This window comes from Sinocyclocheilus grahami, unplaced genomic scaffold, assembly GCF_001515645.1.
Source record: "Sinocyclocheilus grahami isolate Dianchi unplaced genomic scaffold, SAMN03320097.WGS_v1.1 scaffold695.1, whole genome shotgun sequence".
Classification (NCBI taxonomy): Eukaryota; Metazoa; Chordata; class Actinopteri; order Cypriniformes; family Cyprinidae; genus Sinocyclocheilus; species Sinocyclocheilus grahami.
Window position 1 is genome coordinate 582,362 of NW_015505874.1, and position 26,558 is coordinate 608,919.

The 26,558-nt window shown below is 37.2% G+C and overlaps 2 protein-coding genes across 2 annotated transcripts in view; one reads left to right on the plus strand and one right to left on the minus strand.

Annotated features, from left to right (window-relative positions):
* illr3 (immune-related, lectin-like receptor 3) overlaps positions 1 to 25,880 on the plus strand; it is a 26,813-nt gene extending 933 nt beyond the window's left edge. Inside the window, exons 3-11 of the mRNA XM_016243591.1 lie at positions 2,378 to 2,497; positions 2,586 to 2,633; positions 13,854 to 13,940; positions 14,106 to 14,177; positions 14,474 to 14,493; positions 18,971 to 18,989; positions 24,072 to 24,217; positions 25,146 to 25,255; positions 25,370 to 25,880. Of these exons, the coding sequence (XP_016099077.1) occupies positions 2,378 to 2,497; positions 2,586 to 2,633; positions 13,854 to 13,940; positions 14,106 to 14,177; positions 14,474 to 14,493; positions 18,971 to 18,989; positions 24,072 to 24,217; positions 25,146 to 25,255; positions 25,370 to 25,544 (797 nt within the window). The 3' untranslated portion in view covers positions 25,545 to 25,880. The remainder of the gene's footprint in view (positions 1 to 2,377; positions 2,498 to 2,585; positions 2,634 to 13,853; positions 13,941 to 14,105; positions 14,178 to 14,473; positions 14,494 to 18,970; positions 18,990 to 24,071; positions 24,218 to 25,145; positions 25,256 to 25,369) is intronic.
* A 198-nt stretch (positions 25,881 to 26,078) lies between these two features.
* Positions 26,079 to 26,558, minus strand: part of LOC107559708 (casein kinase II subunit alpha-like) — an 8,767-nt gene continuing 8,287 nt past the window's right edge. The window contains exon 11 of the mRNA XM_016243614.1: positions 26,079 to 26,472. Within this exon, the coding sequence (XP_016099100.1) occupies positions 26,354 to 26,472 (119 nt within the window). The 3' untranslated portion in view covers positions 26,079 to 26,353. The remainder of the gene's footprint in view (positions 26,473 to 26,558) is intronic.

Sequence of the window (26,558 nt, forward strand, 5' to 3'; positions counted from 1 at the left end):
GCGGGTAGCACAAATCGTCAGAACACCGGCCCTGCCTTTAACCCAATCAAGCCATGGCAACAGTTTAAAAGTAGCCCAATTCCAAAGAAGAAGAAAAAAACGTGGACTTGACAACCCTGCATCCAACACAAGCTGCAGGAGACAGATTTGACTGATTACGGGTTGAGAGGAGAGATGGCTGACAGACCATGCTGGAGGATTTGCTGCTCAACAGATCCTGAGCTCATTGACAAATATCTGATCTTCCTTTACACAGAGCGCACGTGATCACAAAATCGAAAGTGAACGTGAACAGTGAGCGCTCATCCAAAAGAGATTATATTCTCTGCATATTGATAGCGACCCCCTGATGCGCGAAAATTATATGCAATATTAGAATGTTTGCGGGAGTAGGCGGGACTGGACACAGTCCTCGCATGGCTCTAATACAAAAACACACACTAATGGCGACTGTAGAAAGCAAAAGCCAAACCCCGGACATTTCGGGCGATTTAGAAATCCTGGCCGGACGCATTTTTTAAGGTCCAAAAAGAGGATTTATGGTCACCCTATCATAGACCCCTCTTTTTTAGAGTGTCATGTCATCAAATATTTTAATACAATTGAATTTATATTTAACGTGATCACAGTTTAATAAAAAACATTGTAAGGTACTAATTATTTCATTATTTTATTTAAATTCCACGGTTATTCAAACAGTAAATTATATACCGAAAGCGAGCAAAGAATTTACATTATCACTAGTCTAGCATGAGTTTAAGCACTGTCAAACAACTCACATTATTATCACTGAAGCTGCCTACACTGTGAAATGAATCTCTTACTTTCATTGTACGTACATCTGCACTTTGTTGTTTATGATGAGAAAACTTAGGAGAGAGCAGAATTCAGTCAACGAGCGCGCGCACTGAACAAAACTCCAGCTTTTCAGCGTTGACTCATTTGAATGCTTCTGATTGGTCATCATTGCATTCATAAACTCAACAGAATCGTGTGTGATTGCTTATGATGTGCAACGCTGTAGAATGCGTAAAAAGAAATATTATGTGATATGCTCAGATAATGCCGCAATCAACACTTTTAATTTCATTTTGACTTTATTCGTGACAGGGAAATTCGAGCATGGCGCAGCGTCATTATGTCACGTCTGTAAACATAAAGAAGTTGTCCCGGCTAGTATGCTATATCGCACACTGCTTAGATATTTCTTAGGATTTTTAGTCTTGATCCCTTCCCTCTCAGCAGACCCGAACTTGGTTTGATGATTATGGAGAGCATCTGTAAGCCAGGGGCTGGAGGGTGTTGCACATGCTGGCCTGGGGGTGAGAGGACAGATATTGTCAAGGCAGAGATTGTCAGCAGCTACACTGACATCAAGAGAAGAAAAGTGGTTAGTTGTGGGAGGGAGGTAGAGACCACAAAGGAGAAATGTATAGCGGGGAGATAGCAGAGGTTACAGCAAAAGGAGACCAGACAACGAGTCAGTGGTGAACATGAAGGTAAACAGACAGAGAACTGGAGAAAGAAGTGGTCAGAGAGATGAAGTGGAGTAATGAGAAGGCCGTCAGTGGTACAGCTCACAGCATTTTATCCATTTATGCATTCCTGGGTAACTGAACCCTCAACACTGTCATGTAAATAAATAAATACAAATCTCAGAAAGTCAAGCATGTTGCTGCCAACACCAATGCCATGTGTTAAGAAAGCAGAAAGTTCACATGTAATGCTGAATGTGAAATAAGATGTAAATCTGTGAATCTGTTGTAAATATATAGATCTGTCAAAAGCATATTTAGATATTTGCCTAAAGCAACAGTGATGTATGAACGGGTGTGAAGTTGCCATTTGATTTCCTGTGGGCAGACTATAAGTGTTCATGTTTTCATGATGCTGGGAAGCCTTTCAAAGGAAAGTGATATTTTATTTGTATGTGTGTCACCAAGATTATTTATGTTTTTACAAGATTATTATCCAAGTAAATTTTAAGAGATTACCTAATCTATTAAATTATAAGAGAACCTAATCTTAAAATAGAATGATACTTGTGAATTTGATCCTTTCAACTAAAATTTCAGTACATTTCTCACATCTTTTGGGTAACAATGATTGCATTAAAATGACACTGGCATACATTCAGACAAGAATCGACAATGATGAAAGCAGATTTGAACTAACTTTAAACTCTGTTCTCAGTACAAGAGTACAATTCATAAACTGTCTGGTTGGGCCAAGCTGTCACAGGTGTTGAAAATCTATTTAGTTAAAAAATATATTATACAGAAATTAACCAAATGTAAATTCGGGCATAGTTCCAGACAGAAATTCTGTACTGATTCAAGGGTTCAGAAATAATTTTCTCATTAAATTTCTACCACAGGTAACTCCACTGAAGAGCAGGAAAGATTTTGTCCACCTAAATGGACAGAAGTTCTTCTGATTGTTTTTGCAGTCTCTCTGTTTTTTGCTCTTGGATGTCTCTGTGCTCTGAGTATACTGTGTGAGTATAACTAATAAATACAGTATAGTGGACATAACACATAGAGATGTATCAGTGACATCACTGCTTATATTTTGTCTTTAAACAGATGTCAGTGTTTCAGTGAAGCTGTCTGCCCAGGAAACTAATGTCACCAGTAATTTTTAACCCATTCAATACAGCAAAGTTTCATTAACAGTGCATAAAGAGAAAGGACTACAGGACTGACTTTGTCTGCTTTTTTTCTTGTTTTCTTCATAACTGCCTCTGTACCAGTCATGGTGAGAGAGACTGAGGAACTTCGAGCCAATTACACCAGAGTTACAGAAGATCTCCGCATTAACGATAGTGAGTTATGTTAGTTTCAGTCCTACTTGGACAAAGAGTACCACTTCTCAGCCAGCTTTGATTTAGCCTATTTGTTTTGTTTAGTATATACAAGTCAGTCTTTGGAATATATTTCTCCAACCACTTATTTTACTTATCTTTCTTCATAACTGTCTGTACCAGTCATGGTGAGAGAGCTTGCAGCCAACTACAGCATAGTTGGAGAACGACTGTCTTTTTATGAAGGTGAGCTGATTCCAGACCCTTTCAGACAGCGTTTGAACATTTCTGTACTATTTCAAGTATGTCATGGTCTGAAGAATGGATAAATTTTCATATGCTTTTATTTCAGCATTTACAGCTCAATCTTTGAACTGTGATATGAGCTTGGTATCTTTTCAAAACTAATAAACTTAATGTGATGCATATTTGTCAGTCAAATCATGGCATCATTTTTGAAATGCATGAATTCAAATAGCTGAGAACCAGCACAAACATGTTCATTGTGAAAATTACATTTATTCAGTTAAAAAGTATAAACATGGTTAAAATATGGCTAGCTGTGGATCAAGCAATACTCAGTTGGTTACAATGTATGAGATTGAAACCAATTGGATTTATTGATGATAAACACATAAGGTTCAAGGTTCTTTATTTGTCACCTACATATACATGTGATGCAATGTAGTGAAATGATTTTTCCATAGTTTCTCATCCCACAATGCAAAAATACTAACAACAATAATATAAAAAAAATTTTTTATATTATTGTTGAAAAAAAGAAAAATATATAAAGCCATAAACATAAATAAGATCGATACAGTGCAAATTATATATTTAATACTAATAAAATACTAATAAAAGTCTGCAGACTCATTCAGTGTCGTTATAATAGTCGGATTGCCTGAGGATAAAAATTCCTTCTCAGTCTCTCTGTGTTGGTTCTCAAAATCTGGTATCGCTTCCCTGATGGGAGCAATAACAGTAAACTGTGTCCAAGATGACAAAAGTCTTTAATAATTATTTTAGCCCTGGTCCTGCATCTCTGAATATACATTTTTGACATTTTTGATGTCAGGGAGCGAGGTCCTGATGGCTTTCTGTGCTGACCTTACAACTTGTCAATGCTTTCTGATCATGGTCCGTTGTACTTTCAAATCAGGAGATAATGCTCCCTGTGAGTAGGCTTTCCACGGCTCCAGTATAAAAAGTCCTCAACACTTTCTGTGAGACCTTGAACCTAGCCAACTGTCGTAAGTAGTAAATATGTTGATTTGCACTCCTCACAAGGTGATCTATATGCATTTTCCCCGGAAAGATCTTCTGTGAGATACTGTATACTCCAAGATATTTAAAACTGCTCACCCTTTCAACTGTGGCCCCACCGATCATCAAAGGGCTGTAATTCCTCACTTGCTTCCTCCCATAATCGATAATCATCTCCTTAGTCTTAGCAACATTCAAAGAGAGATTATTAATATGACATCACGTGAAGAGAGCATCCACTTCCTCAGGGTAGGCCTTCTCATCGTTTTTACTAATAAGGCCAAAACCACGGTGTCATCAGCAAACTTCACCAGTTTGTTAGAACTGTGTTTAGCCATGCAGTCGCTGGTATAATGAGACTAAGAGAGTAAAGCACAGGACTGAGGACACAGCCCTGGGGGGCTCCAATGTTGAGGGTGAGTGTAGAGGAGGAGTAGTTTCCCATTCTAACCACCTGGGGGTGTCCTGTCAAAAAGTCCATGATCCAGTGACAAATGGAAGAACTCAGCCCTAAATCTTGAAGCTTTTTGCAGAGGTTTAAGGGAACAACACTGTTAAAAGCAGAGCTATAGTCCACGAAAAGCATCCGCACATAGTTCCCTTTCCCCTGATCCAGATGTGAAAGAGCAGAGTGCAAAATATAGTTAAAAGCATAATCTGTAGAACTATTAGGCCTATGTGCAAACTGTAAGGGATCCAGACCGCTGGGGAGAGAGGAACAAATATAAGCTCTGACCAATCTTTCAAAACACTTCATTATTACAGAAGTGAGGGCCACAGGATGATAGTCGTTCAGAGAGGCAGGACAAGGGATTTTAGGGACTGGGATAATAATTGAAGACTTAAAACTTCTGGGAACTGGTTCTAATTGACTAGCACAGACTTTAAATACACGTGCAGGGATATTGTCTGGTCCACATGCTTTCCTGATGTTAATTTTGTATAGTTCTTTTCTAACATCCATTTCAGTAATGACCAGATCTTCATTTTCTCTTACCAAGCCCAAGATCCCATCTTTTAAATTTTCCCCATCTGTACTAGAATTACTAGCCTCAAATTGTGAATAAAATATATTTAAATAATTAAATAAGGAACCACTGGCATTAATTATAGAAGAGGATCTGGGTTTATATTCTGTTACAATTTGCATACTCTGCCGTAGCGCCCTAGAATCAGCCTGTTCAAATTGAGTCTCAATCTTGGCAAACTTGGTTATTGTGTATTTAAAATACATTGTTTATTAGTACTAAACTTACCTGTTTCTTACCCGTTTCATCTATGCATGACTGCCAAATATGCATCATGTTAAGTTTATTAGTTTATTAGTTAAGACTCTGTAATCCAAATGAATGGAAATGTTATATGCAATTCAAATAAATCTTAAATTTAGGCTTACATATATTTTGAGTGTGTTGAGCAGCCTTGTGGTTCTCGTCTTGGTAAATCTTCTGGAAAGAAACAGTGCTAATTCTAAGTGAAATTTCAGACAGCACTACAAAATGGCCAACACCCGATATAGGGGATAGGGAGCGGTTTCGGACACACAGCTCATGACAAACTGTTTGGATAAAGCCTCACTGCTTGTGAAGTTCCTTATACGTCATTTTAATGATACTTAAATGACTAAATGTAATTTAATAATGTTATTTTATAACTGTCTGATATTGGTTTGATTGGGCAACACATCTGAAGTGGTGAAAACAGTAATTAGTATTAAAACATACACTCACACATTATCAATAATAGGACATTGAAAAACAAGTAAGAGTACCTAACTTGCAGTAACTTAGCATTTAGTCTTTGAAAACATAGCAGGAATTGTATTGTATTGCAGTCATTTTGATATATAAAAGCCGAAAAGTTTCTTAATATCCATTCAATTAACAAAGCAGAACTGAAGTTATACTGTTATATTTCATAAGATAATATAAGTGAGTGAAATTTTTGCCTTATGCAAGCACTTATATCAATGACTGAATGTAAAAGGAAATAAATAACTTTTGAGCTTTAAGCACTAAAATATCAAGTATAAAGGAATCAGTTACTGAATGCAGAAAACCTGTATGTCAAGCACAAAAAAACAAACCGAAAGTGCTGTTATTTTATGCTCAGTAACCTGTACACGAAAATAGCTTCAGGTGGCAAATGCTCTCAGTACAGAGGTAAGATATTACTGACATGTTACAGAATGTTCTTTTGTTTGTTTGTTCGTGTGTTTGTTTAAATGATACCACAGAGTTCAGAAAGATAAAGAATTGAACACTTTTCTGAGAAGAACAGATATCAAGATCATACTAGGAAGATTATCACAGCAGAAAGACCTTTTGTGTAAATTGTTTCATTCATTAAACCACATTGCTATAATTTAAAGGACATAATATCAAATTAGTATTTCTTTCAATAAATACTGTAACTCTTTATCACATGACCAATATCAAGAATCCTCATTTTGTTAGTATTAGTCTTAATTCCCCTCAAATGCTTTGAGGTCTTTTAAAGAACACAAAGAACAATGGCCATAAAGTCAAATTTAAGAGAAAAGTTACGCAGAACCTATTAGTGGTGACGCTCTCACGTTAGCCACATCTGCACACAACGTCTTTTAGAAATATCTCACGAAAGAGACTGCTGGACGACCTGTTTGACCGTTATAAAAAGATGTCCCTGAGCTAATCAAATATTTGATCAGTTTTAACAACTTTATATTTCTGTATAATTTTTTTCTCCAATGACTGGAGTACCTAATTTTGTTGGATATATCCTAATAGGGATACTGAGTTCAATTGAATGTTCATGTTAAATTTTGTTTACATTTGTGAATTAATTTTTAAAAATGTAACTGGTTTTGTAAAATTGGCACATTGAACCTAATCAAATTGTAATCCTATCACAGCATGTTTTGAGCGATCTACAAAAATTGTACAGCTAAGAGAACTGATGTCAGAATATATCATGATGAACGTCCAATTTACACCTTGAACCTATTCAGAAATACATCACTGACCCCAAAAGGAGGACCTTAAATGTCAGGGATTGAGAAGTTACTTGTCTGGGACACTTTATCACTGCAACACTTCATTTCTGACCCCAGGCACTTTCCCAAAATGGAGTTATTTGTTCTGATTGTTCTGGATTTCTCTCTTGTTTGTGCTGTTGGAGGTCTCTGTGCTCTAGGAATGCTTTGTGAGCATAACTCATAACTGATACTATATTAAATTAGTTCATTATTTAAATACAATTAATTGTATTCAATTGTATTGAATTGTGATGAGTGTATGTTCCTCCATCTCTTTGCATGCTGAATTATAACTGATCTTGTCTGCCTTTCATACTGTATATCTAAAACTTTGGCGTGTATATGCTACGCGATGGGTAGGTTTAGGGTTGTGGGGTAGATGCGTATCATATGTACGCGAAATCTGCGTATCATATGCACGCGAAATCTGCGTATCATATGCACGCGAAAACTGAGTATTATATGCACGCCAAACACATGCGTATCATATGCACGCCAAAGTCCATTTTTGCGCATCAATACCACGAGTTTTCGTTTTTATTTGGCGTACTATTTATACGCATTTTCATGAGACCGGGCTCCAATTTTATATCACTGCATTGTTGATTCATACATGGAGCCAAATAAAAATAAGAAAATAAGATGTTCCAAAGCAGCTCTGATGCGCCATTTAATTGACAGAATCAAAAGCTAAAACATAAGCTTATACTTAAAACATAAACATTATTGAAAGAGGAGTTTGAAGTTTAGCTTGGAACACTTTTTAACTTGCTTGTCCAAAGCTGCTTGACACCATGCACTGCTGCTGCTGTTTTGTCTTTAATCAGATAATAATACCCTTGCTGATTTTGAATAACTGAACAAGAAGCACATCATGGTTTCAATGCAACTGTCATCTCAAGAGAAGAACAGCACAAGTTTCATAAATGATAAAGCACATTAAGTTCCAGTGATCCCCTGGTAGATGTTGGAACTACACTATTATCAACAGACATAATTCTCATTTGACAGTATTGTGCATTCTGACTTTAAAAAAAAAAAGAAAATAAAAAAATGTTTTGTAGCAAAACATAACTGAATATAAAGTCTATGGACAGATCAATTTCTGCAACATTTCTCATGTCACTCATCTGCTTTCTACAAGGCTTTTCTTACATTTAGTTATTTATTACACTCTTTTTTATCATTAAAGCGACTTACAAATGAGGAACTTCAAACAATTTATCATCAATGGAGCTGCATTAGTGACCTCTTGTGGAGTAAAGAACAGAGAAATACAAAGTGGCAGAACAGGCAAAAATACATGTAAAAATACAAAATTATCAGTGATTAAATTTCATCCAAATTCTCACAAAAACCTACTGTATTGCTTAAGGAGACTTGAAATAGCTGTTGTGCACATTACATTTACATTATAGCACACAAGTCTTGTACTATCCTTAAAGGTTAATGAACATTTATTTTTAGACACAAAACAGATTTAGCTATTTTTTAAACTTCTGCAGTTAGCTAACGCTGTTTATTCACATGAGATTTAATAACAAGAAATCCCACAAGGCTGCCATCTGCTAACCACAGCAGTTTCATATATGATACTAAAGAATCAAACTGACTGCAGGGTGAGTGATGTTTAAGGTAACAAAAAACGTAAGACAGGATAGATAATAGAGCTTTCAGTTAAATTCACTGAAGGAAAAATACAGCATTTGTAATATGAAATGAGTAAGCAAATTCAAAAGAGCCTTGTTTTGTGTGCACATAAACACAGACCTTTTAATTGCTATCACTGATGGGGTAAACTGATATTCCTTTTCACAGATAAACTTTTTTCATCTTCTCTCATGTATGTTTTAAGTGGCATTAACACAAAATACTAAATCAACTAAAATTGTTTTAACAGTTTAGTTGAATAACTGAATAAGACAAAGCAGAATCCTAGTTAAAGAGATTCATCTGTAAGGTATTTATTCTATGACTTACCTGCAGGTGTGTATGTGGGTATACCAAGGCCTATTGATGGTTGTTTTGTATTTCTTCCATTTCCGAATAATCGCACCAACAGTTGTCTCCTTCTCACCAAGCTTCTTGCTGATGGTCTTGTAGCCCATTCCAGCCTTGTGCAGATCTACAATATTGTCTCTGACATCCTTTGACAGCTCTTTGGTCTTGCCCATGGTGGTGGGAGAGGTTGGAATGGAAGATACAGATTGTGTGGACGAGCTGATGTTAGAGTAACTTCTTAAAGTGGCAGGACTAATCTGTGTTCCACATGGGCACATAACCAGTCTGTGGGAGCCAGAATTATTGCTGGTTGGTAGGGGATCAAATACTCATTTCACTCACTGAAATGCAAATCAATTTCTAAACTTTATATAACCTGTTTTTTTCTGGATATTCTTTCTCTGTCTATTAAAATAAACCTACCATACAAATTACAGACCCTTCATTTCTTTGTAAGTGGGCAAACTTGCAAAATCAGCAGGGGATCAAATAAATATGTTCCCCACTGTATATATACAGTATAAGCCATCGGCCACCCTGCTCTCTAAGGTATCGGCATCAGCTGTCAAAAATCAATGTCGGTCAACCACTACTAGTAATGGTATTGATCAGCATTTGTGCAAACAGTTGACACAAAATGAGTATAATTACAAAAAAAAAAATTTTCAAACCATCCGCGATGAAACCACGAGTGCTTGAATCTCAAGAGGAAGAAACCAAACAAAACCACTCACTGTTTCCTGCACTGTTGCTGCAGAAATTGTTAACCCAAGCTGTGAAGTGCTTCCGGCTTGAGTTTGGCAAGTAATTTGTATTCAATGAGATAAAAGATGTGTAAAATAACCCAAAAAAATGTCCCCTTTATGATGCCCTGATCTCTAAAATTAAAGAGACACACTGGATTGGTCTTGGTGATTTGGACAATGAAGGACACTGGGTTTGGGTGAATAACCAAATTCTCAATGAAACTGGAGTACAGTAAGAACTATCTGTCATAAATCACTGTAGAATAAATACAGCAGGTAAACGCCGTAGTTTGAATGACAAATGATTGTGAATTTATTAGCTGAGAGCCAAAAAAGTAATAAAAACAACATAAAACACGACCATCCCAGATGTGAATCAATAACCTAAACTATAGCTGTTTTAATAATAACAATAATTTAAAAAATTGTTCTTTACCAATACTGTTTGTTTCTTAAAGGTTCTTGTTCAGTGAGGGGCAGACAGAACCTGATAACTGGAGAAACCATGTCTGGAGAGAACTGTGCTAGTCTGGGAGATGAGAATGGCAACTTTCAATCTTTTTTGAAGCTTCTTTTAAAAAGACATAAAATTAGCGAGAGGGATTTGCTTTCTCATGTAAAGTTAACTTACAGTATAAGACTCATGTGTTATAGCTAAATGAATAGTGTAAATGTAATGTGTACTATTGCCATTTTAAGTCTTCTGAAGCCATATAGTAAGTTTGTGTGAGAAGCAGAAAATAATTTAATCACTTATAATCTGATGATTTTGCATGTTCACAACGTAATGCAGCATGCTCTACAGCTTTACTGATTTCTTAGTATGATAAATTGCTTGTTAAGTTGCTTGGATAAAAGAGTGGACTAGGACTTGATGTAAATGTTATTTTACAACCGTCTGATTTATTGGGTGACATCTGAAGGGACGAAAACAGGGAAAAGCATGTTTTGATGCTGAAGAAACATCTACTATACCATTATGATTTTTTTTATTATAACTACTGCAAAATAATAATAATACATTTTAGGAGGTGGCATTAACTGCTGCAGCAAAATCTAAAATCTATATTTTATTATACCTTATTTTCACATCAATCACATACCCAAACATATAGTTGCTCTGTTTGTTTTTCAGACCCATAACATCCTGTCTGTATTAATAAGGATGACACTTTGTGACTTCCTTATTCTCAGCTATCTCAACCAGCACTAGTCTCAAAGGGCACGTCTTTTGTCTCATTAGAGAGTAGTGCACGTCTCATGGATTCAATGTATGAAAATTCTAGCTTCATACTTGCAACAGTTGCTTCAGGTGAGAAATGCTCTCGATACAAAGGTAAGGCTTAAATATTAGCAGTATGCATTCATTTCTATTTTAATGATTTAGGACTGGTTTTCTTATGTTCATTCAACAAATACACATTTGGTAGACACTTTTGTCCAAAGCAACTTACATTGTATTCAAGTAAAAGATTTGATCTGTTCATGCACTCCCTGGGAATCAAACACAGTCATTTTTCATTAAAGAAAAAAAGAAATGTCTTTAAAATTTGAACACATTGTTTTCTATGAGTGCATGCAAACTGGTGTGCGACTGTAACCGGGATGAGTCGCAACGACTCGGCTACCCCTCTGCCTTGTGTTGTGTGGAATAAAGACTGGAGTCGGTCTGCTAGTTCAGTGGTTTTTCTTTTATCCAAGAGGCTGTGTAATCTGCATAAGCTAGAAACATGTAGTTATCAATCATTGTACAATCAATTTGCCACCTTCTGCTCGCTCTGCTCAGACCTCCCGCGGACCAAAGCAAGAGCGCAATATAGAGAATCTCATATTTCACAGTAATAAAGAAGTAATATAAAGAAAATAGTAATAATATAACTAATATCACATCAAGTACATTACTATATAAGCAGAACATGTCTTACATAAAATACTTCCCTTAATGCAGTCAACAGTGAATACCAAAGAAATATCACAGTATACATTGGCACTATGCATCACACACTTAGGCCTATTATTCAAATTCAACTTATATAATGTACCTCTTCAATCGCCCACATTGAAGCATTTGATATATATAACAACATCAAGTTCGAACACGCATAACAAAGAAATCACCAAAACACATAAAAATACATAATCATACCTGCATAAGTTGGAAACATAGTTACAATCAATTAGCCTGCTTCTGCTAGACATCCAAGCAAAGAAGAGAAATTAGCACGCTTCACAGGCTAACTTCCACAGTAACATACAATGGCACACTGCATTACTGCTTTGGTTAAAACATAGTTCTAAGGAAAGGTAACATACTCGCGTTTCTCATTTACACTTTTTAACAAAACACAGATCAATTAATTAGTGGTTATTTCCCTTTTAACACTCTTTTGAATGGGATTGAACAAAATTCATCCCTGGCTCTGAAGTTACATAATATTTTAATATAAAAATGAAATAATATTTGTAAATTCTATTCATCGAATGATAATATCAGTACATTTATAATACAGTACATAAAACACACTCAGAGTCAACTATAATGAAGGTAGATTTCAACTAAGTTTGGATTGCGTTCTCAGGACAAGAGTACAAATGTGAGGTTGGGACATGTTGTCTTATATATATATATGTATATATATATATATATATATATATATGTCAGAAGTTAGGCAAATATAAATTCTGGAAAAGTTCTGGACAGAAATAATACACTGATTCAAAGGTACCTTTAATCAAATTTATAACCACAGGTAACTCCACTCTCCCTAAACGGACTAAAGTTCTTCTGATTGTTTTTGCTGTCTGTCTGGTTTTTGCTCTTGGAGGTTTCTGTATTCTGGGGATACTGTGTGAGTATAACTGATATATTTATATTATGATAGATACAGATACACAGTACCAAGAAAACGTATGTTAACCCATTGGAATTGAATGGGATTTATGCATTAATTGGTCATGAAATGTTATCTGATCCTCACCAAAGTTACAAACCCGATTCCAAAAAAGTTGGGACACTGTACAAATTGTGAGTAAAAAAGGAACGGAATAATTTACAAATCTCATTCCCTTAAAATGATACATTTTCTCAGTTTAAACATTTGCTATGTCATCTATGTTGTATTCTGAATAAAATATTGAAATTTGAAACTTCCACATCATTGCATTCTGTTTTTATTCACAATTTGTACAGTGTCCCAACTTTTTTGGAATCGGGTTTGTACAACAGACAAACGCAATGTTCGCTTAAGCGAACAACACACAAACAATTATAATCTTCCACGTCTTTACAAATAAGTACATTTCTTCTGAAAAATTCAGGACCTACACAGTTTTGTTTGTTCTAGCATTCACCAGTGTGAAAACACAAATCTCAAAATCCCAGTCACTGCTTTAATGATGCAAATATGCAGAACATGCTGGAAAACCAACTAGGACCTGGGGGATTTTTCAGAAGAACAGTGGCCCGTTTAACTGCTCAGGACAAAACAAGGGACTCGTGAATAACTCATGAAACTCAAAATAATGAAAATAAAATTAATTAAAAATAGAATGTTGGTAATGGTAAAGCTCACTTACATGATTTTTTTCCACTGCACTGTGAATGTTTAATGGTATGTGTTCAATAAAGACATGAAAGATTATGTATGTGTGTGTGTGTGTGTGTGTGTGTGTTGTTAGCTTAAGCACATTGTGTTTGTCTGTACTTGTGACTTTGGTGAAGATCAGTTGACATGTTATGTCCAATCAAGGCAGAACACCAACTATTTACAATGGGTTCACATACTTTTTCTTGACACTGTAGATATATCAGTGACATCACTGCTACTGTTTTGTCTTTAATCAGATGCCAATGTTTCAATGCAACTGTCTGCCCAGAAAACTAATAACACAAGTGAGTACAATATGTTTAAGAATCCAAGAAACATGTTTCATTAACAGTGTGTTAAGAGAAAGGACTACAAGAGTGAATTTGTCTGCTTGCTTTTGTTTTCCATTTTTTTCTTAACTGTTTCTGTACCAGTCATGACAAGACGGCTTGAGGAACTTACAGCCAATGGCAATTACAGCAGAGTTATTGAACATCTCCACATCAACAATAGAGAGTTATGTTAGGTTCAGACTCATGCACCTACTAGGACAAAGTGTAGCCTACTAATTCCGAACCGGCTTTGATTCAACTCATTTCTTTTTGTTAAGCAAATACAAGTCAGTCTTTTGAACATATTTCTCCAACCACTTGTTTTCTTTTTCTTAATAACTGTTTCTGAACCAGTCATGGTGAGAAATATTGAGGAACTTACAGCCAACTGCACCAGAGTTAGAGAACAACTGTCCATTTATGAAGGTGAGCCATCTGTACTTCAGACCCATGAAAGATTAGGCAAAGAGTTTGAAAATTTCTGCATATTAAACCAAACTTCCTTTTTTTTCATTTCAAAACCATCATGAAGTAAACAAAGGATCATTTTTATATGCTTTTTATTTCAGCATTTACAGCTCAGTCTTTGAACTGTGATATGAGCTTGACATCTTTTCATGGAAAGTTGTACTTCTTCAGCTGTAATGAACTGAGCTGGTCAAGCAGTCGTGCTTTCTGTGTTTCAAAAGGAGCTGATCTGGTCACCATAACCAGCCTAACAGAACAGGTGAGAAAATTTCAAGTTGGATGTAAGTTAAATCAAAGAATGATATGTTTGACCTGTTTAAATCACAATATTCAGAAACAGCATTGCATGTGATGTTTTCTCCATTAGAACTTTCTGGTTTCTAAAATTAAAGCATGGCACTGGATTGGTCTCAATGATCTGGAAACTGAAGGACGCTGGGTTTGGGTGAATAACCAAACTCTCAATGAAACTGGAGTACAGTAAGAACTCTGACTACAATTACTTAAGTTAATCAATGTAACAAAAACACATAAAAAAATTACTTTATTATTACCGTTCATCATGATCACTATATTACTGGAACGTTTAACTCTTTGCATAATGGCATAATGGCATGTTTTTAAAAAAAAAAAGCTACAGCATGGTTTTTTACAAAATATTATTGCAGGATAAATATTGTTTTTACTCTGATCGCCTGTTTCTGCTTTTGAAGGTTTTGGTACAAGAGAGAATCTGGGAAAAGTGAACCTGATAACTGGAAAGAAGCGGAAAACTGTGCAATTATGAAAAATGATTTAAACTATTTAGAAAGTTGGTTTGATGTTTTTTGCAAATATCGGATGAAGTTTATCTGTGAAAAGAAATATTAATTTACCTCCGTCAGTGCTGCTAATATTGATGAGGTCTATTTTGTATATGCATAGAAAACAAGGCTTTTTTGGATTTGCTTACTCAGAATAAAAATGCTATTCTTTTCTCCAGTGATTATTATTATCTATTATTATGTAATTGTTACTAATTATTACAACTACAGACTGTACATGCCAATACAAATGCATTTTATTTTGATGCCTCACACATCACTCATTTTGCAGTCAACTGAAGTGCTTTAGTATCAGATATGAAACTGCTGTGCACTCAAAACATATTTTGGCCTAAATGTATATATTTTTGAATTGCACATGTCCATCCATTTGGATTACACAGTTTTACTAAACGTTATGCATATTTCTCAGTCATACATAAATGACACTTTCTGCACTCAAAAAATCATGAAAATCATTATTTTATCATTTAAATAATCATTTTCAAAATATATTCAAATAGCAAATCCGTTCATTGTGAAAACAATTTTTAAAACAATGAATTCAGTTAAAGTATGAACCTTTAAAATATGGCTAGCTGTGGAACAAGCAATATGTAGTGTTTGACATCGAAACAAATTTGATTTATTGATGATATATATAAAAATTACAGTGTATTTAAAGTTTATACTATGCATCACAGTTTGTTTATATGTGTAATTTTTTGAATGTGTTGAGCAGACAAACTTTAGGGATAGTATAAAGACTTGTGTGCTTTATCGAAATGTTTAACTGAACTGAAGATAATCTGATAATTTTGCATTAATGTTTTTTTTTCTTTCAATTTTTGCATTTTGCACTTTTTTTCTGCTTGTTCAGTTACTTTGTAATTCTCTCTTCTTTTCTCCAGCAGAGGTCACTAATGCAGTGTCCTCTACAGCTTTATTGATGAGAAATTGATTGTGAAGTTCCTAATCTGTAAGGCTCTTTGATGATAAATAAATGACTAAATGTAATTTAGTAATGTTATTATATAACTCTCTGATATTGATATTGGGTGACACATCTGAAGGGGTGAAAACAGGAAAAGCCTTTTAGAAGAAAATTACTGAGTATTTTTTCACTATTCACTATTTATTTTTGTTTTCTTTACAAAAATAATACATTTAAAAAATAACTTTAATCTTTTGACAGCCCTATCATAATTTATAGTTTTAATGAAACAAAATTAGCAAATAAATCAGCACATTTAAACAAAATAAGCCAAATTAAATGTTCTCTCTGTTCCCTACTAAATGTCACTATTGCATTTTTATTTAACATCCCTGCCATCCAGCTGTGGATTCATGAGTAAGTGAGCTGTGGCCTGGATCATTATAAAACAAATTCAATGAGTCGGTGAGGTTTTGAGGTTTCAAGAACCAACTTGAGTGAAACAGTCAATTCAGATTATCAGCTTTGTGGACCAGTTCCACAGTTTCATTAAAAAGATCCTATTCAGAAGAATGATTTGTTCATTACTGACCGTATGTCCGAAACACCTGTGAGTGGAGTGACAGCATTTTCTCAAAGCATAGCTAAAAATATCCTAGTCAATAAGAAACTTGCTTATATTATATTTATATAACATATTTTCCCCCTACATTTCTGAAGATATTTTTTAAAGGACAAACTTTTAACAGAAAATCTTTCATAACTGTAGTTCACTTTCTGAGTTCGAGGTTTGAAACTTCCTGCATGTTTCCACAGTATCTATTAATACAGCTACAGATGCACACAACAGCATCATACACCTTCTGCATCAGTATGTATGTGCAATTATAGCCTATTTTACATACAGAAAAATATATGTTTGTTTAAATATTATAGGAGTGAGTGTTTTTGAGTTGCATATTGCCAGTTAAATGTTTATTAAAACGTTAACATTGTGCTTGTAAATGCTGAGATTCAATCATTACATTTTACCTCTAACCACTAATCAAGTTTAATCTGTTCCTCTTCTTCACTTTGTACCCTGCTTGCTTATTTGTCTGTACAAATGACTCTTATTACTGTACTAATATGTCTGCGTCTTCTGTGCTTCCAGTGAACACTCAACCAACCATCAGGGTCGTGAAATGAATTCAAACTATGAAAATGTTGATTACTTGTCTTCAGCAACAGCTTCAGGTGGCAAATGCTCTCAGTACAGAGGTAAGATATTACTGACATGTTACAGAATGTTTTTTTGTTTAAATGATAACACAGAGTTCAGAAAGATAAAGAATTGAACACTTTTACAGGACACAAGGAACAATGGCTATAAAGTAAAATTGTACAATTTTAGAGAAAAATTGTGCAGAACTTTTTAGGGGTATAACTGTGCATTGATATGGACTGATAGGTTGCATTGGTGCAACGAATTAAAAAAATATTTATTTAAGACTGATATTTTGACATATTTTGATGCTTTCATGTTAGCCACATTTTGTTTGACCGTTATAAAAAGTTGTCAAATTGTCATCAAATATTTGTTCAGTTGTACTACTGGAGCACCTAATTTTGTTGGATATATCATAATAGGGATACTATTATCCATTTCTAAAAAAATTCAGAGTTCAGTTAAATGTTCATGTTATATTTTGGTTGCATTTGTGAATTCATAAAAAAAATGTACATGGTGTGTAAACCTGGCAACTATATATATATATAAACTTTATATAAACTATATATAGAGAGAGAGACAGAGAGAGAGAGAGAGAGCTGGGTAGATGACTTGAAAATTGTAATCCATTACTGATTCCAAATTACATGATATATAATCAGACTACTTTTTGATTAATTTTAGATTACTTTTGACCTACGTAACTAGTTTATCATATTGATTTAAATAGGATAATCTTGTAAAAAATAAAAATGCAAAGAAAAAGAAAATATATTAAATTTCTTGTTTCATTACATTATGTCAAGGTTTCCCAAACTAGGGCTCGTGAAGGAACTACAGGGTGTTCACGAGTTTAATGAAAAGCTAGTAATTACATCATAAAAAATTTAAAATGTTAAATTAAAATAAAATAAACTTACTAAAAAAATTGTATAATTTGTTTACTTGACATTAACCAATGTCAGAGAACCATGAACATGCAAATGTGTTACTTATTAACTTATTACCTTAAAATCTCAGAGGGGGACTTCAAATAAATATTCTAAGTGAAAGAGATTCGGCTGATGATAAAAAAAAAAGTTTGGAATCCCTGCATTGCATGTAAATAAGAAATACCGTGAATTTTTGCATTTTAATGTGTTTAAAAAAAGAAAAAAGCCTTCCAAAGACATAGTAATGAGGGATAATTCAAATAAATATTGTGTTCATCAGTAGTTGTTGCAATGTTGAAATGTTGCGAAAACACTTATTAAAATGAAAAAGATTTTTGTAAATCCAGTGGTCAAATGCTGTGTGGCTTCTGTGAGGCCTCCAGACGAGTGACTGGTCCTTGTGTGAATGTCCACAAAACAGACTTTCTGAATGTATAGAAGCTATTTTATCTAGGCTATTTTAGAAAGGAGCATTCAAAAGATGAAAAGGGGAATTACAGAGAATCAATAAATTATGAATGATTTATTGCTATTGTGTGAATAATATGTAATCATGAAATCAATAACTCATTGGCTGATGCATTAACATCCTTCACACGCTAAACTTATATTTAAATGGTATTTATACGTCAAAGTATATAGTTCTTATGTTGTTTTGAAGAAACACCCCTGCCAAAAGCAGAAATAAACATTAGATATTTGCTAAGGCAAGAGTGATGTGTGAAGTTTACCATTTGACTTCCTGTAGGCCTGAAGTGTTCATGTTCTCAAAGATGCTTTGATCAGCAGATATGTTTCTCATGTGTGTCATGATGAGAAGTTGTCCCACAGGTGCAGCTGTCAAAAGATCTTTATCTTAGCTGCTATTTGAGGTTTTCAATCAGATATCCAGTTATACAAATGCTTGTTTTTTCCTAGAAGTTTTGTTTTTAGTCGTTTTAAAACTACAATTTAGGCTATATATATATTATATATATATATATATATATACACACACACACACACACACACACACACACACACACAGGGCTGCTGCTGGCCAAATGGGTGCCCTAAGCAGAATTGTATTGTTGTGCCCCCTCCCCAAAATATTCACTAGTAAGGGAGTCAGCACACTAGTGAGGGAGTCAGTCCGAGTGAGAGTTAATGGACTTAAATCACCTGATTACCTAAAAACACTAAAAACTAACAATAAATAATGATAATAAACAAATTAATAAAAGAACAGAAATTACACAAATATTATTTACTTTGATTACTAGGTATTTAATGATTAGTATATTACACACTTTTAAAAAACGCTATTGTTTGTCAAAGTTGTCTAGTTTTGAGCAGCAGGACTCGTCAGCGTGCGGAGATTCGAATCACTGAATCATGAATCATTTGATTCAACTGACTCGGAGTTCGAAAAGCTCCGTTTCCCTTTCATGGGAACTTCGAACTGCGTCCTCTAGGGGTCGCTATGGGGAACGCCTCGTCGTGACCCGTGTCTGAAGCATACATTGAAAAAACACCAACTCGTTGGCCGGCGACAGCCATGACGTCACTACCGGTGCGACTACAGTATAAATCGGTGCCGGGAGCTACACATCGTTCTCTTCTTCGTCTTCATTGACTGTTCTGTTTGAAGCGTGCATTTTCAAGGAAAAAGTAAGAGCTATCTATTTATTATGGCGAGCACTAGTAGAGCATTTAGAAGGTGTGTGCATCCGTGTCAGCGCTATTTGACACCAGATGACACACACGATTTATGTGTTGTTTGTTTGGGCGAGGAGCACGCACGCGGTGTCCTCGAGGGGGCAATCTGCGTGCATTGTGAGTTTTTTCCAATGAAAAAACTCCGTTCTCGTTTGTCTCTCTTTTCAAGTAAAGAGGGGCAGCCATCTGCTTCCCGCGGTTCAGGACCCTCCGCTGCTGAGGCACGGAGGAGAATGAGCTCGTGGGGATCTCAGGTGGACCTGGCCGATGAGTTTAGAGAGGGGCTTTCCTTCTCGCGCTCATCGGCGGGGGGCGAGAGACAGCCACTGGAGGATGATGTTCTCTCTTTAACATCATCTGATCCAGGGGCCAGTGCTCTGCTGGGGTCAGCCCAGGAAGAGCAGGAAATGGATGATGAGAGCGGAGAAGCTGAGGCTGAGCCTTCTCAATCCTCCTGCCCTGCGTATGATGAGCTCTTAGAGGTTATGGGTCGCGCCACGGCAAGACTTGACTTGCCATGGAAGCGGACTAAGGAAGTGGCGTCGCGAGGTCGTCTCGACGAACGTTATCTTTCTGGCCATAACCCTCCAGCTCAGGTGAGTCTTCCTTTCCTTCCTGATCTCCATACTGAGATCGAGAAGGAATGGAAGAAGCCGTTTTCCTCACGCATCCATCGGTTTCAGCATACCAGTTATGCGAATATCGAGGCGGTGCGCGAAAACGGCTATGAGAGAATGCCCCCTGTAGAAGAGACGCTAGCTAGCTATCTCTCTATGGGAGAGACATCATCTCTCAAAACTCCCTCCTTGCCATCCATGCCTCTTCAAGCTACATCTAAAATGAATGGCAAGGCATACGCAGCAGCAGGTTAGGCTGTTGCTTCACTGCACACGATGGCGGTGCTTCAAGCATACCAGGCTGATCTGCTGAAAGACCTGGATAAAGGCGAGGGCCTTTCTTCTGATGAGATGGCTGAGTTACGCCGCACCACGGATCTTGCTCTTCGTGCTACTAAGCAGGCTGCCTCTGCCATGGGCAGATCTATGGCAGCGATGGTAGTAACGGAGAGGCAGCTGTGGGTAAACCTGGCAGACATCGGGAAGAAAGAAAGGGGTTTTCTTCTCGATGCCCCGGTTTCGCCCTCTGAACTTTTTGGTACATCCGTTGAGGCGGTCGTCGAAAAGTTCAGGGAGGCGAAGGCGCGCTCAGCGGCCTTCAAAACCTTCATTCCGCGAAGGTCCAGGTCTGAGCCCGAACAACCCAGGGGTCCTGGTCCGTCTCGATTTGAGGATCAGAGACGAGCACAGAAGGCTAGTGTCGCGACTCGCGCTCCTCCTCCGCCTGCGGGTAGGGGTAGGAAGTATCGTGGGTCGAAGGGAGGTAGGCAGGACCTGAGGGATGTGATCCAGACAAGGCGTCAGCGCTTTTGTCCGGATCAGAGTAATACTTAGGTATCCACTCTTTTCCTCAGGGGGTGTAACATCTACCCCTTTCTTCCCCTTCCTAATTCCCCTGTAACCACCATATCGCCACCTGACCGAGGTCAGGTGGAAGCTTCCTGCATAACAGTCTCCTTCTGGACCTATGATGTTTTGGTTGGTTCTATGGTTATCATAGTAACCACCTTACTGAAGGTCCGGTCTAGAGGCTTTTCCGGACAGAGCTCCAACGCGGGAGCCGTGGTGGGTGAGTACGATCCATGTCTAAATATATGTATATAAATATATGTATGTGCTATGGAATTGGTGGTTGTGTGTACCCTTCTGCTAGTTTCTTTGCAGTGTTTCCCGTGCTGGGTTCAGAAACCGGGTGCTCGACTTGCAGTGTTTATTTCACTCGTCGAGATATGTCCAGAAGGTAAGTAAGGTTTCTGTTTCATACTTCCTGGATCATGCGGCTATAACACAGGCTTCTGCGGGAGTTTTGTGATTATCAGGCCTCCGGTGTCACTGCAGAAAATTTCCTGGACGTCCGGGCTGGGGTTTACGCTTTCATGCTACCCTGACTGGTCTACCGTATCCGGGTCGCCCTGAGGGGTTTTTCCCGATCACCAGGATATCCCCTTGAGGCATCACCCCCCCTCACCATTGAGGGTTATTGTGAGTATGATGTTTCTTTCGAGCGTTAATCCTCTCTGAGGAGTTAGATTCCTCGCTCCATGGGCTGTCCTCGTGGTAGTATTGAGACAATGCTCCCCTTTTATCAAAGGGTTACCTGAATGAGAGTTTGGCTAGACTGCAGTGTGCTTACCCCTCTGATTTTTCAATCATGCTGCAGGTCGAGCTCCCTCTCGTTGAGAGCTGGGTTTGTGCTCCCTCAGCCAAGGTAAACTACTGCTAGCGTTCCTGCATTGGAACATGCTGTAGGCCGAGCCCCCTTCTCGACTGAGAACTAGGTGTGTTGCCCCCACAGCTAAGTAAACTATTGCTAGCTGTTCCAGTTTGGAACATGCTGCAGGTCGAGCCCCGTCTCGGTTTGAGAGCTGAGTGTGTTGCTCCCTCAGCTGAATAACTGCTAGCTGTTCCACCATGGGAACATGCTGTAGGTTGAGCTCCCTCTCCATTGAGAGCTGGATGTTCTCCCCCAGCTACAGATTTACTGCTAGCCACTCCAGCATTATAGCCGTAGATATAGCGTCTGGGGATACGCTATTTTTATCTATAGGCTGCCTTTTCAGGGTGCCACGAGAACCCCTAGAACGGTATGCAAGTGTAGTGCACGTTATGCTTTGCCCCCTTTTCTAAAATCCACATAAGTGGTAAGTGTGCACGTTATGCTTTGCCCACTTTTCTAAAATCCACATAAGTGGTAAGTGTGCACGTTATGCTTTGCCCACTTTTCTAAAATCCACATAAGTGGTAAGTGTGCACGTTATGCTTTGCCCACTTTTCTAAAATCCACATAGCTGGTAAGTGCGCACGTTATGCTTTGCCCACTTTTCTAAAAATCCTGTATGGTAAGAGCTACGCGCAAGACTTCGTGCTCTTTTTGAGTGGTTTAAAACCCCGGTTCTGCCTTGGGCACCACTCCCCCTATGTATCCTCTGGATACCTACTTAGCAGGGTATTGCTACTAAGGATCTGTTGAGACAGTTCCTTCACCACAAGACAAACGTGCGGTAGCCCCTGTGTGACAGACCAAGACTAGTATGATTCTAGGCTCTTGGTCGTATTCCCTTAAAGGAATCTGTTTCTGATTCCAAGCCTTGAGCTCTACCCCGGGCCCAGGAGTCTGGCCCTAACAGGTAAGTAGTTTGGGGTATGTAGCTAGGCCTTTGGCCGTAGGGAATAACGTCACTGACAGCCGTCTAAACGTCCCAGGGGCAACTCCCATAGCAATATGGTAGAGTTGGTTCTTAGTGCTCGCCATGGTTCTGGCTTGCACTCCCCTCAGCATGGCGGCGTGGGGATACCGTTCCCCATAGCGACCCCTAGAGGACGCAGTTCGAAGTTCCCATGAAAGGGAACGTCTCGGGTTACTTATGTAACCATGGTTCCCTGAGTAGGGAACGAGACACTGCGTCCTCTAGGTTTCTTGCCATGCTGCGGACGCAAGCTTCAGACGAAGAAGTGAATGATGTGTAGCTCCCGGCGCCGATTTATACTGGAGTCGCACCGGTAGTGACGTCATGGCTGTCGCCGGCCAACGAGTTGGTGTTTTTTCAATGTATGCTTCAGACACGGGTCACGACGAGGCGTTCCCCATAGCGACCCCTAGAGGACGCAGTGTCTCGTTCCCTACTCAGGGAACCATGGTTACATAAGTAACCTGAGACGTTTTTGCTCTTGGAGGTCTCTGTATTCTGGGGATACTGTGTGAGTATAACTCAAATATATTATATGGTGTGCATCACTGCTTCTGCTTATGTTCTGTTTTTAATCAGATGTCAGAGTTTCAGTGCAGCCGTCTGCCAAGAAAACTAATGGCACAAGTGAGTAAAATATATTTCATGATCCAGTACGGAATCATTTTGTCTGTTTTTTTTATTATTTAAAACCATGGTCTGAAGAATGGATCATTGGATCATTTCATCTTGATTGCGTTTCTTTTCTTCTTTTTTTGGCCTTGTCATGCAGATTACAAAGAAGAGTTTGATGTGCTCCGCAACCAGCATAAGACGACACTTGAAAAGCTGAGCAGATTAAACCGTAAGTTTTATGATCTGAGCCTTGTGCAATGTTAAAAGACCTTTCACACACATAAACAAAATCTCAAAAATAAAGACGTAGTGTGAAATTATGAATAATTAAATCATCACTACCTCTTTTACAAAAGACAGTACAGGTTGTGCAATCCACTGGATTCATTCTGGAGGAAAGTGTTACTACTACTCTACAGTCAAGATGAACTGGACACAGAGTCGAGATCACTGTGTGACTCTAGGAGGACATCTAGTGATCATAAACAGCAAAGCAGAGCAGGTGTGTTTACTAGTTAAACACTTAAGAGATCAGATTTCATATTCTACAGTTAAATTTAGCTCACAATGAAACAAATCAAAATTATATATTTTCTCTATATGTGACCCTAGAGCACAAAACCAGTCATAAGGGTCAATTTTTAGAAATTGAGATGTATACATCACATCAAAGCTGAATAAATAAGCTTCCCATTGATGTATGGTTTGTTAGGATAGGACAATATTTGGCCAAGATACAATTATTTGAATATCTGGAATCTGAGGGTGCAAAAAAATCTAAATATCGAGGAAAAACACCTTTAAATTGTCCAAATGAAGTTCTTGGCAATGCATATTACTAATCAAAAATTAAGTTTTGATATATTTACAGTAGGAAATTTACAAAATATCTTTATGGAACATGATCTTTATTTAATGTCCTAATGATTTTTGGCATAAAAGAAAAATCAATAATTTTGACCAATACAATGTATTTTTGGCTATTGCTACAAATATATCCCAGCGAATTAAGACTGGTTTTGTGCTCCAGGGTCACATATTAAGACATTTTTAAGTCCACTAATGACATTTTAGCAATCAAGTCTCGGCAGACTGGGTAAAGGTTAGCATCTTATTCCACCACAAGCCACGGCTTGCTTACTGACAGTAAATGGCAGGAGGGGAACAAATACATCAAAAGTATTCAATTAGATGCGTGATATCACCTAAGAAAGTAATTTCAGCAGTTACATTTTAATGAAATTGTTGCCTAATGATTACTAAAGAATTATTTATTTAGAATAACATTCCTTAAAGAATCATTCTAAAACCAACAAATAGTCGACAATTTTGATTTTACATTGACTTAAAATTTTAGGCTATACATTGCTGTGCTCTAAGCCTTATGTGCATTATATCAGGAAATGTATTTTTATTATTTTCTCCATCAGGATTTTGTTACCTCTAATGTTGAAGAGACTCACTGGATTGGTCTTAATGATGTGGACACCGAGGGTCACTGGGTTTGGGTGAATAACCAGCCAGTTAACAATTCAGTAGAGTAAGATCTTCATTAATCTTGACAATAAATCCTTTGCATTAAAAGTAGCTATAAATGAAGGTAATTAGCAGGTCTTTACTTAAACAGAAGCGTTTTGTTTTTTTCTTTCTGCAGATTCTGGATGAAACGAGAGAATGAAACCAGTGAGCCTGATAACTGGACTAAATTTCATCCGGACGGTGAAGATTGTGCTGGTCTGGGTCATCCAGGCGCAGAGACGGATTTCTGGATGGATGCTTACTGTTTTGAAGAGAAAAGATTTGTGTGTGAAGCTGCTGCAGCGGTTTAATTCATCACTCCTCAATAGATATTTCTCACATTCAAAAAAATTGTAATTTACTCACCATTATTCAGAACCAACTTCATTGGAATACAAAGACACATTTTGAAGAATGAAGTGTATTTAATACTTTCCCCCCGATATTCTTCACGTTTTGATGCGTATTAGGCCAAACTGGATTACTATACAAGATAATCTTGGCTAAGTTCAGCAAATGCTTTGTATTAAATGTAAGACTTACTATTTTACATTATGATTGAAGTTGCAAAAATGCAAGTTTCCGCTTTTAACACTTTCTTTACGCCCAGAGTTTCCAAGATGGGGGCATCTGCATTTTTGGTAAATTTGTTGAAATTATATGTTTTTGTTGTTGTTAATTTACAATAAAATTACTTTGGATAAAAGCATCTGCTAAATGCATGTAAAGAAGGTTCTTGCACCTTGATATTTGTCTATGAATTATAGCTGCAATACATTTCAACTTAAAATGTAATTCCCCTAACCTGTAAAATATCAACAATTGTTCAATTAACAAACGGAAGCCAACGTAGGGACATATAAAATAAATTTTATTATCCATTTTTCTAAATTTCTACACTGTAGTGGCTTCTATATAGACACCATCATCAGGAAAGACTGCCGGACACTGACGCAACATAACAACTGTCTGCTGTGTGTCCGAGCTTCAATATATAATTATTGTATGGAAAAAGAAAAGGAAAAAAAAAAAAAAAGAAACCTAATTTAGTCTCTCTTTCGTTTGTTTACACTCAACATAAAAATGTGGCCATGGGCAGAGAGAGCATGAGTGAGTCTGTTCAGGGCTGGGCACCAGTGGCTGCAGTAACCTGTGTGGCTAGAGCACTGGGAGAGGAGATGACAGGAGAACCTGCGATGTTGGCCATCGGCTGGGACGAGGACATGGATGTGATGCCTCCTACAGGAAAAAAGACACAATGCCTTGTCAGAATTTGTGAGCTCAACCAAATGAAAGTTCACTCAGAAAGCACATGACTGACCTGT